At 47.4% G+C, this 19,217-nt stretch overlaps 1 protein-coding gene across 1 annotated transcript; it reads left to right on the top strand.

Annotated features, from left to right (window-relative positions):
* The first annotated feature begins 8,865 nt into the window (after nucleotides 1-8,865).
* On the top strand, nucleotides 8,866-18,616 carry LOC109778961 (uncharacterized). Its single transcript, XM_020337542.4, has 10 exons — nucleotides 8,866-9,227; nucleotides 9,331-9,503; nucleotides 11,177-11,335; nucleotides 12,310-12,459; nucleotides 12,984-13,127; nucleotides 13,476-13,632; nucleotides 16,405-16,577; nucleotides 16,822-16,877; nucleotides 17,275-17,377; nucleotides 17,937-18,616. The coding sequence occupies exons 1-10, from the start codon at nucleotides 9,020-9,022 to the stop codon at nucleotides 18,024-18,026; spliced, it is 1,413 nt and encodes a 470-aa protein (XP_020193131.1). The 5' UTR covers nucleotides 8,866-9,019; the 3' UTR covers nucleotides 18,027-18,616.
* The last annotated feature ends 601 nt before the right edge of the window (nucleotides 18,617-19,217 follow it).

Genomic DNA, 19,217 nt, shown 5'->3' on the forward strand with positions numbered 1-19,217 from the left:
ATTATTCCATGAATGATCATAGTCATGAACATCGCAATCTTTTCAATTGCCCAATTGTAGTTTGTTTACCATGCCATTCGCCTATTTTTGAAAGAGAGATGCCACTAGTGAACCTATGCCACCCTAGTCCATTCTCCATCAACACTTTCTTCTACAAAAATTGCTATGTTTTATTTGTTGTTTCACTTTACCACTATCTATCTATTATTTGCTTTTAACCTTATAACTAGCAAGACACGGGGCTTGTTGACAATCCCCTTCCCGCGCTGGGTGCAAGTATTTTATTTTGTTTGTGTGCAGGTACCTCTTATCTTGTTAGCTTAGAAGCTCCTACTGTTTCGATAAACCTTGGTTCTTAATTGAGGAAAAGCTTTGCTGCTATCTACTTCACCCTTCCTCTTTGCGGAAACCCAACGACTCCTGCGGGAGTAGCACCCCCTAGCTCATTGCCAAGAGTATCATCAACAACAGACTAAAAAGCACATCCAAAACAAAAAACCTGATGTTTTAGCCTTCTGGGGGCAATAAGGAACTCCAACGTCAGACCAATACCTGCATGGTGACTATATTTTTATGACCAAAAATTGCTATAGGAGTGGTATATTTGGGTCACCACCAGTGACCGACCAAAAACCTAAATTGTTGCCGCCAGAACCCCAACCGCCCGATCTGAAAGTTCCTCACCGCAACCGCCTCCTCGCCCACTGCCATCGCGCCCGATTCTAGCCGCCCTAAGCCACCGCCGCCACTCCCACGTCAGCCATCGTTGCTGCCCGATTTTGGTAGCCCCTGAGCTTCCCGCTGCTGGATTCGAGTTCCCTACTGCAAGATCCGCCCCGCCTCTAAGGTTGTCATTGCCGCCCAATCCCTTGCCTCGTTGGCCGCCATCGAGCAACTACGTGATAGGGATCTGCAACCCGGACACCATCGAGCGTCGGTGGCTTGGCACCTTCACCACCACAAAGGAAGCGATGCAGGCATACGAATCCACAATGCTTTGCAACTTCGGGAGTTGGCGTGGCTTAGTTTTCCGCCGCCGCCTACTCGTCCTTCCACACACCTCCTGTGAAGGTCGTCTCTTGGGACGATGAGAAGGAGCACCGCAAGGCTGAGGCACAACTCAATGCAGAGCACATAGATGATGCCATGTGGCGAAGCTCATAAAGGACAATCTGCAACTCCTTGCCAAGAACCGCGTTCTTCAAGTCGAAGGAGGGCACACACAAGGATCAAGAGCATAAGAAAACCGCCCGTGTGGATGCTGAGATGTTCGACCATCTTGAGGCTGAGCTCTTCAACAAGATAGAATTGTTGCGGAGCAAGTCTACCACCCATGACCACGAGGCCGGGCCCTCCGGCATGACGACTCGGTCAAGAGTAGCTCTTAATTTATCGCCATGTAGCCTAGAGTTAGTTTCTAATTTATGGTGTTTTATGTTTAATATGCATCATTTCATACTAGAGTTTAAATTTATGACAATGAACTATGTGTATGTGTTTATATTTCTTACTTTTAAAATTTTCAGTCTCTAGTTTTTATCTGCCGAAAGCAGAGAATTTTGTGAAGACAAAAATCTTCTCTCTCCACTCTAAATTTTTTTCTACGATTGTAGATGTTCTAAGAGCAGCATCTCCAATAGGTGATGTAAAATACACCACTTGATGGCAAGATACTTTTTACATCACTGTGCCTAAAAATCTAGCTCCAACAGGTGATGTATATGTAAATTTGTGTGGTCCCATTTAAGGGTTTGATGTAAAATTAGCTCCAGGTGACGCAAATTTGCATCACCCCACCAGCCGCCGAAACACAAAAACGGCCACAACCCCGCACTAGCATGCAGTGTGAAACACCCTCTACCCGCTCGCATATCATTGCCACTGCCGTCACAGATCCGGCCTCCCCCGGCCTCTCTCCGCCGTGGAGCTGCCACCAAATCCACCTGTTGGAGCTACCGCCACGGATCCGCCCCCACCTCCCCCGGCCTCTCTTCGCCTATTTCGGTTGCCTTCGCGGTGCTACGAGGCCATCGCCCAAGAAGCTCCACCGGCTTCCATGGCGTGTGTTGGTGTCAATCAGGCCGTTACTCAGCCGAGATCACACAAGACGACGTGCGCTAATGGCTTGACACATGGGACGAGCTAGACATCGCCGCCTGCACCTTTGACAAGGCTTGTTGGCGCCTCAGCCAACCAAATTCACACTTGAACTTCCCGAAGATCGACAACCAGGCCGATGCGGAGTTCACCGGTCCCGTGATCAAGATGACGACCATCGCACAGAAGAACGAGACACGCTTGATCAGTGTGACACTCGTGGGCGGGATGAGGCCGCGATGGCGAGGCTTGCGGCCGAAAATCCGCACCTTGTGCAGGTGGGGTACAAGTTCTACTCGTCGCGGAACAAGGCAAAGAAGAAGGAGGAGGAGGAGTCTATCCCCTCGACGATGGTTGTGCTCGATAGTTCGGATTCGGTGAAGAACGAGGCCGACGAGTCGGGCTCCAACATCGACTGGGACGACCTCTCCGATGAGTAGTCTGCAATAGTTTGTAGTTGAGTAATTTTTGCATCAGAACTACTTTTAGTTTGTATCGAAACTATGTTTTTAGTTTGTATTGAAACTATGTTTGAAATTTGCATTTTTTATCTCAATTTGCAATGATTCGATGTTTTCATGCCCAATATACATCATATGTTGGAGCAAACATGTTTGAGGTGATGCAAAATTCACTTTTTAGTGATGTAAAACTATTTTTTATGTGCCCAAGATACATGACCTATTGGAGATGCTCTAAGAGCATCTCTAGCAGATGTGCTAAATTCCCTACCTACAAAATCGGTTTATGGTTTGCCCTAAACCAATTTTGCGGGTAGTTTATCCCCGACGCAGAACAGATACCGGAAATGGTACCGCAAATTTTGAAACTTAAACTTAAAACACGATTTCTGCTACATAGATAGTTCGGACCTCTCCTAAGTTCGTCACAAAGGTCACACACACAAACAAACTTAAACTTCAAAATTAAATTGATGGAGGGTCGGCGGCGGCTCACGATTTCACGTCGAGGAAGAACTCGCACGCCGAGTGGTAGAGTGTGTAGGTGAGGTCGTAGTCCCCCTTCGCCGCCTCGAAGCGTTCAGCGGCGCACTCTTCGCCGGCTTCTAGCGCCTCCTTCGCGACGAAGTGCGCAATCTCCACCTTGCAGAGCTTCTTCATCGGCGGTTAGAGCGCCTCGTGAAGCTCATTGAAGCGCTTCACGCGCGGTTCCCTCTGCTGCAGGAGAGGGCGCCGCGGTTGCGCGCCTGCGCCAAGCGCCACATCTCAATGGTGGGCCTCCATGTTGTGCCGGCTGCCGAGCGGTGGCCTTCACGTCCACGACCTTCTCCCGACATGAGCTGAGCTTGATTTGGCTGGATGCGCTCGCCGGAACTAAGAAAAGGCAGCGACAGAGAGGAAGAGGATAGCGGCGGAGAGGGCGGATCTACCCGAGATGGAAACCCTAAAACGCTCCCTCCCCACACATATAGTGACAAAAACAAAAGTTTACGGGCTGTAAATAGAAATTTGATGGGCCGGTGCAAATATATAACTGGCTCGAAAAGGCATGAAAATGCTAAACCACCCGTAGATATACGCAAGGCATCCACTGGAGATGCTCTAAGTGGAAGACGAGGGGCCCTTCTGAGGAACAGAAAGCGAATAGTCTCTGCCGTAGTATCCAGTTCACTACCTGCTGCTTCCGACTTGCGACTCTCCGTCGTCTGGACGTACGCCGCTCCGGGAGGTGGCGGGAAAATGACACATGTGGCGGTATCGGCCGACATCGTCCTCTACAACGCGTTTGTCCTCACCATGGACGACACCCTCACGGTCCTCCGGGACGGCGCCATCGTCGTCGTGGGCGACCACATCGCCACCAGGGGCCCTTCGGCGGACGTCCTTGGCGCCTTCCCCGACGCCGAAAGGTAAGAAAAATCTTGATTTCCACAATGCTCAGGCGGCGGCTAGGAAATATGTGGAGAGAGCTTTTGGGATTTTGCAAGCCCAATTTGAGGACTGGCTAGATTTTGGGATCAAAAGATCCTTTGGTACATCATGAACGCTTGTGCGACCATGCATAATATGATCATCGAGAATGAGCGTGGGCAAGATTTAGACTATTCTCGGTATGAGTTGTTAGGATGTCCCGTGCGAGTGCAGAGGAGGGCTGCGAGGGTGGCCCGAGTTATTGCCTCTTATCATGCCATTCGACGTGTCGAAACGCATGATGATCTTCAAAAGGATCTAATCGAGGAGTGATGAGCATGAAATGGGCGACAAAACTATGTTGTATGTTTGATGTTATATTGTGGAACTATTTGTTGTATTGGAAAATGAGTTGTAATAATAATTGAACTATTTATTATTGATTTATCTCTACTCCTAATGAAGCAGTTGGTAGTCTCGCTTCCAAGGATTTTTTTCGTCCCACCTCACATGGTTTTTTTGGTACCTCCTCCCACCTTCGCTGGTTTTTTTTGTAGATTTTTTTTCGTCCCCTCCCCCCACTTCATCGGTTTATTTTCGCGCCACCCTCTCACACAACGAAAGAAATCTGAACAGATCAGAACTTTCCATACTGGCGCAAGTTATTTAGTAATGTAGAATCAATCACGAACAATCTCTAAAGATCAAATCTAAATTAATTAACCTTACCTTAAATCACTCAATCACATTAATTAGAAAATCTCTACTCCTAATGGAGCAGTTGGTAGTCTCGCTTCCAGGTTTTTTTTCGTCCCACCTTCCATGTTTTTTTGGTACCTCCTCCCACCTTCGCGGGGTTTTTTCATAGATTTTTTTCGTCCCCTCCCACCACTTCATCGGTTTATTTTCACGCCACCCTCTCACACAACGAAAGAAATCTGAACAGATCAGAACTTTCCATACTGGCGTAAGTTATTTAGTAATGTAGAATCAATCACGAACAATTTCTAAAGATCAAATCTAAATTAATTAACCTTACCTTAAGTCACTCAATCATATTAATTAGAAAACAAATCTCTACTCCTAATGGACGAGTTGGTGAATCGTCTCCGCGGTTTATTTTCGCTGGGTTTTTTTCGTCTCTCCTCCCACCACCCCCTCCCACCCTGGTCCACGGTTTATTTTCGCTGGATTTTTTCGTCTCTCCTCCCACCACCCCTCCCACCCTGGTCCATCAGTTTATTTTTCTCTCCACTCTTTATTACAACCAGAACTTTCCTAACGTATAACAAATCATGGATCTAACTTCCTTAAATTATGCAAATCAATCGATTCCTTTTATTGGTTCAATTTGTCTTAGGAAACAAATAACAGATTTTCAGGAAACAAATAATACATTTTAATCTAACTTCCTTAAATTATGCAAATCAATCGATTCCTTTTATTGGTTCAATTTGTCTTAGGAAACAAATAACAGATTTTCAGGAAACAAATAACAGATTTTCAGGAAACAAATAATACATTTTCAGGAAACAGATTTTCTCTTATTAGTGAAATTTGTTTTATGAAACAAATAACAGACACGTCACAACTTTCCTCCCAATAAATAGTTTCTTAACATTTGCAAACTTTCCTAATCAGACACGTCACAAACGGGCAGGTACTGATATCACGTTACCAAACAATAAAACCCCATTTGTATAGAAATTAGTTCAAAAATCCTAACTTTCCTAAATTTTTACCTTTCCTTGATAACAACCAATATTTCCTATGTTTTCCACCTATGGAAGGAAATCACCCCTCCATCGATATTAGCATTTTTTTGAACTGAGATCTCCGGGTTATGATTTTTTTTGCGATTCTTTCCAATTATGACATCTCCTTCCACTCCGGCTCCTTCTCGCATAGACACCTCCACCACAGCCAGGTGACACCGCCCCAGACCTCCTGCCTCTCCACACCTTCTCCGCAACCTCCTTCTCGTACTCCATTAACAATCCCTCCGCCACATTTGTCCACGGCGGTGTTGAGGGCATGGCGCAGTAGCGTACCAGCGGTAGAGTAGCGCATAGCAGCAGGAAGCAACACGCAGCAGGCGAGGCCAACGGCCGACGATGGAGGGCAGAGATGCGGCCGGTGTGGCTGAGATGGCGGCCGACAGAAGATGGCCACGACTGGAGGCGGCGCGAGGCAGGGGCGTGACAGCGGGGCGAGCGAAGGGATAGGCGCCAGCAGACGGGGCGAGCGCAGCCAGCGAGAGTGTGGCGCGCGGCCAGGGTGTGTGTCGCGCGGGGCACAGTGGTGCGGTGGCTGCGGCGAGCGCGACGGCAGCGGCGAGCGCGACCGACGCGGTGTAGCACGGGCGTGGGCATGGAGAGGGAGTGGCCCCGCGGGCGCGGAAGAAGAGCGGCAGGCTCGGGCATGGGCGTGCATAGGAGCGGGCATGTGCCACGGGGTCAATCCGAGGAGCTCGGTGGCTACCCCTGCAATGGCCATGGCGGACGGCGGTTCTCGGCCACGGCGAAATACCTAACGAGAGCAAACGAGAGGGGAAACAGGGGAAAGGCAAGAGGAGATCATGGCGGCGTCAATGGCGCCTTAGGGGAAGACATGGGAGCTAGGGGCGGCGCGGATCGAACGGCAATGTCGCGGTGGCCCAAGGTTGAGGAAGACAGCAGCGACGTCGATGCGGGGGTGCTGGACTTGATCTCGTTGGCGCGAAGGCGTTCAGAGCTCCTCGACAAGCTCCTAGCCCGCAGGGAGGGCAGTGGCCATGTGGACGGGGTCGGTCATGGTGGCCGTGGCGTCTGACTTCGTCCAGATCGACGGGATCGATCGAGCGAGGAGGAGAAGTGGATTTGGGAGGGGGCGTCGAGGAGGAGTGAGGCCATGGGGGCAGGGAAGGAAGGGCGTCACCCTTATCCATTCCCCTTCGATGCCAGCGAGGTGGTCGGGCGGGAGCCCGGCTCTGTAGCGACGCGGCTCGGGGAACAGGAGAAGACGACCGCGCGGGGACTAGACCGCTGAGCCGGTTCAGTGCCAAGGCCCGGGGGGCAGGGCGAATCCCCTTTTACATCGTCCTTTTGGTTTTTCAATGTATTCTAATCTGTTTCTCCTTTTTAACACCGTTTTCTATTTATTCTTATCAACTGAATGATCTCTACTCCTAATGTCTCAGTTGGTAGTCTCCGTTCCGGGTTTATTTTCGTCCCACCTCCCGAGTGAGGAAGAGGGGGAGAGAGAGTGAGGAAGAGGGAGTGAGAGGGGGTGTGTGTGAATTTGATGGTAAAAAAGGTCGTCAATGTCACTTAATATGTATGAGAATATTAAATGTAATATTAACATAATTGATATTGAACTTTTAAAGTTAGTGTGGCCCCGTTGCAACGCACGAGCGTTCTTCTAGTACTCCTAATGGAGCAGTTGGTAGTCTCGCTTCCAGGGTTTTTTTCGTCCCACCTTCCATGTTTTTTTGGTACCTCCTCCCACCTTCGCTGGTATTTTTTTGTAGATTTTTTTTGTCCCCTCCCCCACTTTATCAGTTTATTTTCACGTCACCCTCTCACACAACGAAAGAAATCTGAACAAATCAGAACTTTGCATACTGGCGCAAGTTATTTAGTAATGTAGAATCAATCACGAACAATCTCTAAAGATCAAATCTAAATTAATTAACCTTACCTTAAATCACTTAATCACATTAATTAGAAAACAAATAATTGATTTTCAGAAAAAATCGCTCAATGACATTAACCTTACCTTAACTCATAGATGGTAATCAATCTCCAAACAAAGGAAACAATACATCGATGGAGCAGTAAATAAACTCCCTTTCTTATGATATGTATATGATCTTCTCTTCCCTCTCTGTTGTCGAGCGTTCTTGATTCTCGAGGCCGATGCTTGGGCTGCGTCACTGGGTCGCGACGGTGCCGGAGGACGAGGAAGGCGAGGCCGGGTGCCGCGGCACCGCGTTGGCCGCGACTGGTGAAGGGGGCGAAGAAGGGCGGCTTCCCTGGCCCTGGCCCTGGGAGTTGGTCCGGTGGAAGCGGCACTTGAAGGACCCGGCGTGGGTGGCCGGCGCGCAGACGCACTTGGAAGCGGGCCCGCGACCCGCGCTGGACGGCGCCAACGCCGACCCGTGCCACCTCCTCCGCGTATTCTTGGAGCTGTGGCTGGCAGATTTACATGAAATTAATTCCCTCAGTTGTGGTGGCAAATATAATACACATAATCCATATTGTTATGCACTAGCGTGTGTGTGTGAAATAGATGGATTATGGTCCCGTACCCAATAAGATGGATGTGTGTGTTAGAGAGAGAGAGGGAGAGGGGGAGAGAGAGTGAGGAAGAGAGAGGGAGAGAGTGTGTGTGAGGATTTGATGGTAAAAAAGGTCGCCAATGTCGTAATATTGAACTCTTAAAGTTAACGTGGCCCCGTTGCAAGGCACGGGCGTTTTTCTAGTTTTTTATGTGTTTGATCTTCTTGGTTCAATGTTTAGTGGGAAATGTTGTTTGGGTTCGGCGCATGTTTTAATTTTAACACGTCTACTAGAGTATAACGTTTCTGCTAAAGCAGAATAACTGCCCCACGCATCAAAATGCTATTTCGACGATGTAAGACTAGCCACAATGGGTAGTAATATAGAATAGTAATATGTCCATATTACTACTTTATGTTACTACCTATATAGTGGGGAGTAACATATGTGTGGTAACATGTAATACTTCATTTATTAGGCTATAGACTCATCTTGCCTTGATATGTGTGATGTTACTCATACTAGTAGTAATAACTAGCTATGTTACTACATGCCTCTCTTTCTTCATTTATTGCTTGCCACATCATCTATTTTATCTGGATATACGTGATGTTACTACCTACCTGTACCGTCTCCCAACCGCGTTGAAGATGCTCGGAAGACGAGGGTCCCCTTCCGAGGAACAGAAAGCGAACAGTCTCCGCCGTATTATCCGGTTCACTGCCCGCTGCTTCCGACTCGCGACTCTCCGTCGTCTGGACGTACGCCGCTCCGGGAGGTGGCGCGAAAATGACGCAGGTGACGGCGGTATCGGCCGACATCGTCCTCCACAACGCGTTTGTCGTCACCATGGACGGCGCCCTGACGGTCCTCCGGGACGGCGCCATCGCCGTCGTGGGCGACCGCATCGCCGCCGTGGGCCCTTCGGCGGACGTCCTTGGCGCCTTCCCCGGCGCCGCGCAGACCCTCAACCTCGCGGGTCGTATCCTCCTTCCCGGTTGGTACCCGCGCGCCTCTGCTTGATGAAGCTTTTCCCCTTGCAAAAATTAGTCAGTTTCCAGTGACGCTTGTGCTTGCTGCTTGATTGCTTGGATTGGTAGGGTTTGTGAACACCCACGTGCACACGTCGCAGCAGCTGGCGCGGGGGATCGCCGACGACGTCGACCTGATGACGTGGCTGCACGGGAGGATCTGGCCCTACGAGTCTCACATGACGGAGGAGGACTCCTACGCCTCCACGCTCCTCTGCGGCATCGAGCTCATCCGATCTGGGGTGAGCCAATTGTCCACTGGCATCGGTTCCACAGTATAGCTTCTCTGTTGGTACTAGTTTGTATTGACTAATGGTACACCATATATGTTTGCTCAAGCCCGGAATACTTAATTTCGCCACCCAATCGTGCTTGCATTGGTGGAGATGTTACATAAAACACAGTGAGAATTGAGCAATCTACACAGTGTATTCCTTAAGGATTTATTGACACGTGCAAGTGCAAGCAGGTGCCCAGCATTTTGCATCTTGGCTTAGTTGATGCCCAATGTTGCTTTTACATGAGGACATTAGGTACATTTTGGTACTTGTACAGCTCTAATGCTCTATGGTGAGGCGTATTATCTTTTCAGGTGTTGTGAGGTTGTGCATCGTAGAGGCATGTTTGTCATGGAAGAAATATAGAGTTGGTGTCATCTCTAAGAACCCGCCAAATCTTTTAATAGCATTGGCTTCCACTTCCACGCGTGGATGAGAACCCAGGGCAGGGGTGACCTTGTAGTTGTCTGATACTCTTATCACATTTGACCAGATGGAATCATTCTGAGGGCTCCCTACTATCCTTTTTAGGGCTTTGGGTGCCTCGAGGTAGACACGATCCATTTGTTGCTGGATGAGTCTCACTCCTTCCTTATTCCTGACAGTACGAGAGATGTCTTTAGTACCATTTTCATATCTTATTATATGCAAGAATTTCGTTCTTTGTAAATTGAATCATGCTTATTATGTGTACAGATCCAATTCAACAGCTTTTTTATATGAGTTTGTTGAAATATATGTTCATAATATAGATCTTTACATGTTTTTTATTTGTACTGCTGAAACAAATCTACGCATGTTGGTATGTCCTTTTTGCTTATTTTTTACTCACAATCTTGTAGAAAGAGTGAGGAATATATTACTCGCATCCTAAAATCCTAACAAATTTGGAGCACCCGGCCACCTAATGATTGTTTATTGTCTGATCTGTATGCCCTTTGTATGTTGAAATGAATTCTGTACTCTGTTAGATCCAGGGTTTTGATTATTTACTAGTTGATCAAAACGCACAAGTTTTTTGCTATCCTCAGATCTAGAAGTCTCATTTTTCTTGTACTCCTCCAATGGCACTGCAATATAAGAATAGTGGCTACAAACCAATTTCTAAGCTGAATGAAGTTCAATTTCTTTTGTGGTGTTAATCATAAAAATCCTGATTTATGGCTTCAGGCTTGGTCAATCTGGTAGTATGCTGTTTGTATATCTTAACAGATGTATTGTTGGTTACTTGTGTATGTTTAGGGTAAAGTTCAGTAGCACTTATGTTCATTTTACAGTTACAATACATCATGTATGTCTTTTTTTTTTGAAACCACATCATGTATGTCTTTTGATGGCCTATGGGTTGATCTACACTCCGTAGGTGTGAACTAAAGATGGAGATATTTTTTAAGAGTTGGGCATGCCTTAGGCGGATCTGGGCAAAACCTTTTAAGTTAGTGTTTGTTAAAATCAGTGTTTAATCTTTATATTGTGCTCACCTATAGCTAATTGACAAACAACGTCACATGTGTTCTGTATGGTATGGTCGGCCTGTACTCAGCTTCCTGAATAGATATGCTCAAACTAGCAGCAACCTGATGAATTCTACTGTCCCAATGCACCTAAACATATTTGTATTTGTCATTCAATGGCAGGTAACATGCTTTGCCGAAGCAGGTGGGCAGTATGTTTCAGAAATGGCACGGGCGGTGGAATTGCTGGGATTGCGTGCATGCTTGACAAAGTCAACAATGGACTGTGGTGATGGGTTACCTCCAAACTGGAGTTCTTGTTCTACCGACGACTGCATTCAGGTTTGCCCTCAAATCGAGATCAGGATCACTTTCTTAAACACTGTGACATGATACAGTTCTTTTGCTTGAACTCAATTTGTATCCTAGACTCGAGCCTTTCCATGGAACACATAACACCTTCTGTTCTCTTATTCCCCCCCTAATTTGAAATAGTGCCATTCATATCTTTAGTGAGTGCCATCGACAGCTCTAAACCGGTCTTCAGGGTCTATGCCATACATAAAGGGCTTGTTTTCACTTCATCGTTCTAGGGATGTGCATGTGCAACATGTAATTCAATAGCAGCATGAGCTCAGTCGTAGCAGCCACTTCAGGGGGGGGCTGCAGCTAGCTGGCATGTCAGCTGGCCCATGCGCAGGGAAGCGCTGAAGCTGAACATGTGGATCAGATCCAGCATCTGATGTGTTTATCGAGTTGTTAAGTGTGTCTCGCCTATTAGTTAGCATTATTTTGCTAGGCCAGCCCTATTTGTGGCACAGCTGATGCATATGTTGTAAGCAGAAATCAGTTAAGCATATTCCATCGTATCGATATCTGCATATTTAAGAACAGAGTTACTCTAAGAACATGTGGTACGTTAGATACTATGTTTATTGCTGAAGTTTGACAAACACTGGTACCCAATGTAAAATCCATGTACATGAGAAGTCTGCACGGAACAAACAATTCCTAAATTTGGAAAATCTGAGAAGGCATGATTCAAGTAGGCTACAGGGTATGTCAAAATTTGGAAGTACAATTGGAAGTAGAGAAGGAATAATAAGGTTACCAAAAATTGTTGCTTTTTCTATCATCCGTTGCTCATTTGACAGGAAAAACAGCTATTTGGGATTTACTGTACCTAAATAAGGTTAATTCTTATTTGATTGGTTTATGTCTGCACAAGTTAAGATCCATCTAAGTCCAAATATACATGTGTTTATTCTCGACATACTTGGCTGTTATGTGATGTGAATGACTTTTCTTTCACGCAGTCACAGAAAGATCTATATGAAAAGCATCATAACACAGCTGATGGACGAATCAGGATATGGTTTGGGTTGAGACAGATCATGAATGCGACAGATCGGTTACTGCTTGAAACAAGGGATGCTGCACAGGAACTGAATACTGGAATCCATATGGTATTAAAGTAGTTTATTTGTGCCGCAAAGTTTACCTTCTCTTTCTCCCCCCTCTCCCTTGCCCCTTCTGTGCACAAGCCGCAGGTCCTTATTAATCTTCACATGGATTACAATAGGATAGAATAATTTAAGTAAGAAAATCAGGCATTTTATCAAAGCAAAGTCACTCACAAATGCATGGCACAAATGCATGCTTCTCTCCTTATAAATTGGAGCTTGGAACCATGGAACGACGAAATGTTTTATCTCGTTTCAGATATTGTTGTATCATTTAATTAATTTATTGAAATAAAACCTGGATGCTATATTTAATGATGCTTGGAGGACTGCCTGGAGTTGTTTTTGCGTTGTGCATTTCTATGATTTGGGCTCCTAGAGAATTATCTTGCTAATTTAACTGGAATTCGTTCCAATGTGAGGAGCCGAACACAAAATGATTATACTATTTTACAATTCCAGTAGAAGTTTTTGCTCCGCTAACTGCTCTACATTGCTTATGCTTTTGCTTTTCATTATTTTTGCAGCATATTGCGGAAATACCATATGAAAATCAGCTTGTAATGCGGATGAAGAAAATTGATCATGGGACAGTTACATATTTAGAGAAAATTGATTTTCTGAGGAATAATTTGCTGGCTGCCCATTCTGTTTGGTTGAATGAGTCTGAGGTAAGTAAGCTTTTCCACAATCGAATGTTACCTTTCACGTTATGTACCCTGGTTGTGCTCTGAGAATGTATGGTAATTATGGAATACCATAACTTTAAATCTAGGTTAAACTGTATGGCTTTTAATTGTACAAAGGTTGCCCCAGTGTACATCCAATTATGCCAGCAGTCATCACTGTACATAATCAGCATATAACCTGTTGCAGCAGCTATATGCTTCTTTTTTCTATATGTTAATTTGTCTGTCTAAATTCTTTACTATGCACTGTCTACCTTCTGATATGTTTTGTGATACTGGAATGCAAAATATAACTTTGGCAAACTTTTCATTTGAGTTTCTCACTTGCAGATAAGTCATTTTTCAAACGCTGGTGTCAAGGTTTCTCATTGCCCAGCATCTGCCATGAGAATGTTGGGGTTTGCTCCTATTAGGGAAATGCTGGATTCTGGTGTTTGTGTCTCTCTCGGTACCGATGGAGCACCAAGCAATAACAGAATGAGCATTGGTCTGCTTAATAAACTATAATCACAGATGTTTTTACGAGTGTGTTTAGCTTTGCTCTTAGTTTTCTTCACCTATGTTGTTTGGCACCCAGCAGTAGTGAGGATTCTGTCAGAGTTTTGCATCTAATATTTTATATTAAATGCACTTCGTAGTGATCCTAGGGCATATCCATTTGTTCTGTAAAGAAATAGGTGTGCCATATTTTTCTGTTATTATGTTCCTTGTCCAGTATCTATTGAATATGCATGGTTTTGATGATAGTTGGTAGGAGCTAGGGCCCTACCGGATGTAGGGCGTAGGTTGTAGGGGAAGGAGGGGGAAGGACGAGGGCTGGTGCGCGGCGGCCGGCGGCGTGGCGCCGTCCTTGCGACGGAAGCAGCGGCGGCGAAGGCAGGAGGCGGCTAGGGTTTAGGTCTCCCGGCTCCCTAAAGGAAGCCGAGCAAATTATGATTGCTTCTTGCTTGATTAGATTGATACATCTCCTCTCCTTATATAGAGAGGTTTACTTGACTCCTAAGCAAACGATCCTAATACGATAAGATAATTGGGCTAAGCCCCTAATTAAGATACTTGGGCCATAACCCACTGGGCTAAGCCCCTATGCCGGTCATTACACTTCTCCCCACCTGCACAAACATCTCGTCCTCGAGCTGTAAGGTGGGGAAGCGCTTGCTGAACTCCTCGAGGTGATCAACTAGCGTCAAACACCTTCGCAACAGCTGGGGTGGCAAGGTCGGCGGCGATGGCGTCCTCCGGAATGTAGTCTGCAACCTCCAGGTAGAAGAGTCGCGGGCAGGCGTGGCCGGGCGTGTAGGGCTCGTCGCAGTTGAAGCACAACCCTTGGCGGCGACGCTCGAGTAGCTCGGCCGAGGTGAGCCGGCGGAACGGGCGCGCCGCGGTCGCGGCGAGGGGTGCCGCGGAAGCCTGAACAGGCCGACACGGAGCGGGATCTGGCCAGGGTAGCGACCCAGTGGCCCGGGACGGTGACTCCTGCTGGACGGCCACCGCGCGGCGCTCGAACGCGCGGGCGTAGTACATGGCCGTCTGGATATCCTGGGGTCCCTGAAGCTCCACGTCCACGCGGATGTGATCCGGAAGTCCACCGACAAAGAGGTCGGCCCGCTGCTGCGCCGTCACGCCCGACGCGTGGCATGCCAGGGCCTGGAAACGGTCGGCGAAGTCCTGAACCGTGGAGGTGAAGGGAAGGCGGCCTAGCTCCGCCAGGCGGCTCCCGCGGATCGGGGGCCCAAAACGAAGGAGGCAGAGCTCGCGGAAGCGCTCCCAAGGGGGCATGCTGCCCTTGTCCTGCTCGAGGGCGTAGTACCAGGTCTGGGCTGCACCGCGGAGGTGGTAGGATGCCAGCCAAGTGCGCTCCGACGCGAGCGTGCGCTGTCCACGGAAAAACTGCTCACACTGGTTGAGCCAGTTAAGCGGGTCCTCCATGCCGTCATAAGTGGCGAAGTCGATCTTGGCGAACCGTGGCGGCGTCTGGGTCGGCGCGCCATGGCCGACCGGCTCGGCGGTGCGGAGCAGTGATGATGACGGCGCCCGGTCAACGGTGGGGAGACCGTCATAGGCCCCCGCGGAGCCGGACGAGGCCCCAGACTGCAGCGTGGGTACTGGTGGGTTCCCGGCCTCCGTGTAAACTGGCGGTGGCGACGTCCCGGTTAGCCAGGCCGGGATCTGGGACGGTGACGGCGGAAACCGGACCTGCTGGATCGGGAGGTCTCCCGGTGTGGACTGGCCCAGTCCGGAGCTGGGCGGCGGCGGTGGGAGCTGGACCGGCGCGGGCGGCGCGGCTGGGGCTGGCGCGGGCCAGTGCGGCCACTGCGGCACTGGGGCGGGAGCGGAAGGCGCGGATGGCGCCGCGAGAACCGGCACAGGCCACTGCGGCCAGGACGGCACTGGGGCGGTCGGCGGCTGGAACGACGGATGGGCCCCGGCGATCGCCGCGGGTACTGAGGACCAGGGCAGGTGCAGCAGCGGCGGAGGCGGCCCGCTGGGGTGCCCCGCCTGGAACGGCGGCAGCGGTGGCCCGCCCATTGCAGGCGCGCCCTGGGACGGCCACGGTAGCGCGGGGTGGCCGTAGGCGGTGGTAGTCGCAGCCGGCGGAGGTGCGGGCAGCCCGGCCAGGTACCGATGGATGCCCTGGACGGCCGTCACGAGATCCCGCAAGATGCTGGTGACTTCTTCCGGCGTGAAAACGGCGGTTGTCGGCGCAGCGGAGGTGACCGGGGCCGGCGGCGTTGGGGACCCGGCAGTGGTCATCGGGGCGGTGGTGACGATGGGCAGCGGCGGCGTGGGTGTTGATGACGACATGATCGAACCCGAGTCTCTGGATACCAAATTGGTAGGAGCTAGGGCCCTACCGGATCTAGGGCGTAGGTTGTAGGGGAAGGAGGGGGAAGGACGAGGGCTGGTGCGCGGCGGCCGGCGGCGTGGCGCCGTCCTTGCGACGGAAGCAGCGGCGGCGAAGGCAGGAGGCCGCTAGGGTTTAGGTCTCCCGGCTCCCTAAGGGAAGCCGAGCAAATTATGATTGCTTCTTGCTTGATTAGATTGATACATCATCTCCTCTCCTTATATAGAGAGGTTTACTTGACTCCTAAGCAACCGATCCTAATACGATAAGATAATTGGGCTAAGCCCCTAATTAAGATACTTGGGCCATAACCCACTGGGCTAAGCCCCTATGCCGGTCATAACAATAGTTTTACAGATTCGATGCCTATTGTGGCTCACTCTATAATTTACAAGATTGCCTTGTGCTGTACAGTTGATGAGATGTACCTAGCCTCCCTTATTAACAAAGGGCGTGAGGCCTATATCAGTGGTACAACAAACCCAACCGTGCTTCCTTCTGAGACTGTGCTGACGATGGCTACTATTAATGGTGCAAAAGCGGTTCTGTGGGATAATGAAATAGGCTCTCTGGAGGTTGGCAAAAAGGTGCTGCGTTAGCTGCTAATTTTGTCATACGTGGTGCTTGAAAATACTAGTTTATGTATTCTTTTGAAACTGGATTTATGCCTACAGTTCAATCATCTTAAATGAAAACCCATTATATTCTGTGTGGACATTCCAGATTATGATTTCCTAGTATAATCAAATGGTCTGGATCTATCGATTTCTTATTTATTTTAACTAATATCAATATCTTGTTGACACTTGAGGTTTTTTGTTGGTTTTGCAGGCGGATCTGATTGTCGTGAATCCATTTAAGTGGTCCATGCTTCCGTTACATGACAGGTATGCACCACTGCTATTTTTCTAAGAGCAAATTACTGCATTTTTGTATTGAGTTCACACTGAGTTTTATTTCAACTCATTAACCAAGTATCCTTTGCGTGCAATCCCTGTCTTGAAGGTTGCAATAGCCATTGTTCATATTCATTAATGACGCATTGTTTATTCTTACTGTTTACATACAGGATTCTCATAATACATGTAGCTTCGTTACTAAAATATATTTCTAGCTCTGTAGCCTGCCTACAATGCAATACGTAAAGCTATTGAGCTTCAGCTCCCTATTATTGCACGAAAACAGAAGTACTACACATACTCAACATTACAATTTATTTTAAATAATATTTGACAATAAGAATCGACTTTAAAACCATGGTATTAACTTTTTTCTGCTATGCAGCATTGCCAACATTGTTTATTGCATGCGGTCAGAAAATATCGAATCTGTTATGTGCAATGGCCAATGGATTATGAAGGATCAGAAGATTATGAATGTAAATGAGGTAATTTTCTCCTTATCTTTGCCTAATTAATATTGAGATGAAGGAAAAGAAGTACCTAGGTTGTTTCACTTTGCCAAAAGGCTAGGAAAGTTGTGCAAAGCTGCAGTTTCATTCCACATTTTCTCTGTAGATGCGACTCAGTTTGAAAGAATACTTCTTTATTTTCCTGGAATGGTACTCTGCATCTCCTTGCATACTTGTATTAGCACACTGTGGTTTAGTTATTAATGCAATGGAGCAAGAGGCCCTTTTCATTAAAAAAATCCAGTTAAAAAAACTCGTCGACATAATTTATTATAGCTGAGGAGATTCGACAATCGATGTTGTGCTTGCTCCTCAGCATATCACCAAGAAGTCGGACTAGAAAAGAGCAACATTGGAATATTCATGCTCTGGAATAACTGCAAATTTGTAATGGTTGTGAAAATGGAAGTGTTAACCACTTTCATCGCTAAAGATCATATGCTTTGCTCAAGCAATGTTTGAATCCCATAATCATAGCTAAGATACATCATTGATGGTGCTTCCGCTGTTTCTAATATATCTTTCTGTGGTCTAGGAGGAGGTAATTTCTTCAGCAGTAAAGAGAGCAACTGCCCTCCTAGCGCGAGCTGGCATCAATCTCCCTGAAAGGATGAACTACTTGTGATTTTATCATGCTAGTTCTTCTCCCCGAAACTTTCAGTCCAATGATCAAGCTGAATATGGAGCTCATGCATAACCTTTCGTGGGTTATTCAATGCTTGTTCTTCTCCCTGAAACTGCCATTTTTGCACTTTAAGCGAGGTTAATTGCTCATTTGAGAAGGAGTAAGTCGACAATTAATTTGGGTGGAGGACTAGCATGCATAATCTTCAATCCAATGATCAAACTGAAGATGGAGCTCAATCTTCAAGTGGAGAACCTCAAGCTCCATTGTAGGACCCTCAAGTCCAAAGTGGAACTCAAGCTCCAAGTGAAGAAAACAAGTTCCATGTAATATCAAGATTCTGATCAAGCTCCGCCGCTGCCCCCCAATAGTTCATACTAGCGGCCTCGGCGCCATTGTTTGCTAGTTGTGACTTGTCCGGTTGCTGCTTTTGTTCGAAAAATTAAGGCGACTTTGTGGTTCAGGTCCGTGTCGAGATTTAGTCTAAAAATCCTGATAGTATCTGGGCATATTAACAACTCTAACATGAAGCATGTATGATCCCAGTCTGCATGTTCTGAACGTATTAGTATCAATGCATATTAGTATTAGCAGGCTCTCATAAATAATATAGGATTTTTTTTTATAAAAGGAGGATGACCCCCGGCCTCTGCATCTGGGCGATGCATGCCATAAATAATATAGGAGATGGATGACGAAAACTGTAATTGAAATGCACAAAGAAATAATCAGCTCTATATTGAAGAAAACGATCATCAGCTTCAAGCCTTGTACATGCTGTCACTACTTAATCTCTTCTCATATTGATAACTTCCACTGAATCAGAACTTATTCGCATATCTAATCGGCGAAGTTGTTTGTCATAGTAAATGTGAAAAAGCAAAGCTTGTGCTTCCGAAGATGTAGCCACTTATCTTAGGTCTGAACAACCCAATGCATCTAAACACAGCACACGAATTGTGCTAGCAATTTTAAATTCCTTACAAATGAGGGAAAGTGAACCCTGGCAATGAACATTTACCTCATGGCCTTTGTTCCGTTATCAAACGGAACCCGGGCGCGGTTTCCCTGAATATCGATTTTTTTACATCATAATCCTTTGAAAGACCGATGCAATTGTTCTATGCATTGACACCATTATCCTTCAAGAAACTAGACGATTCGTTGCCCCACAGGCACCCTAGGAGCTAG

The sequence above is a fragment of the Aegilops tauschii genome, chromosome 5 (genome assembly GCF_002575655.3).
Source record: "Aegilops tauschii subsp. strangulata cultivar AL8/78 chromosome 5, Aet v6.0, whole genome shotgun sequence".
Taxonomy (NCBI): Eukaryota; Viridiplantae; Streptophyta; class Magnoliopsida; order Poales; family Poaceae; genus Aegilops; species Aegilops tauschii.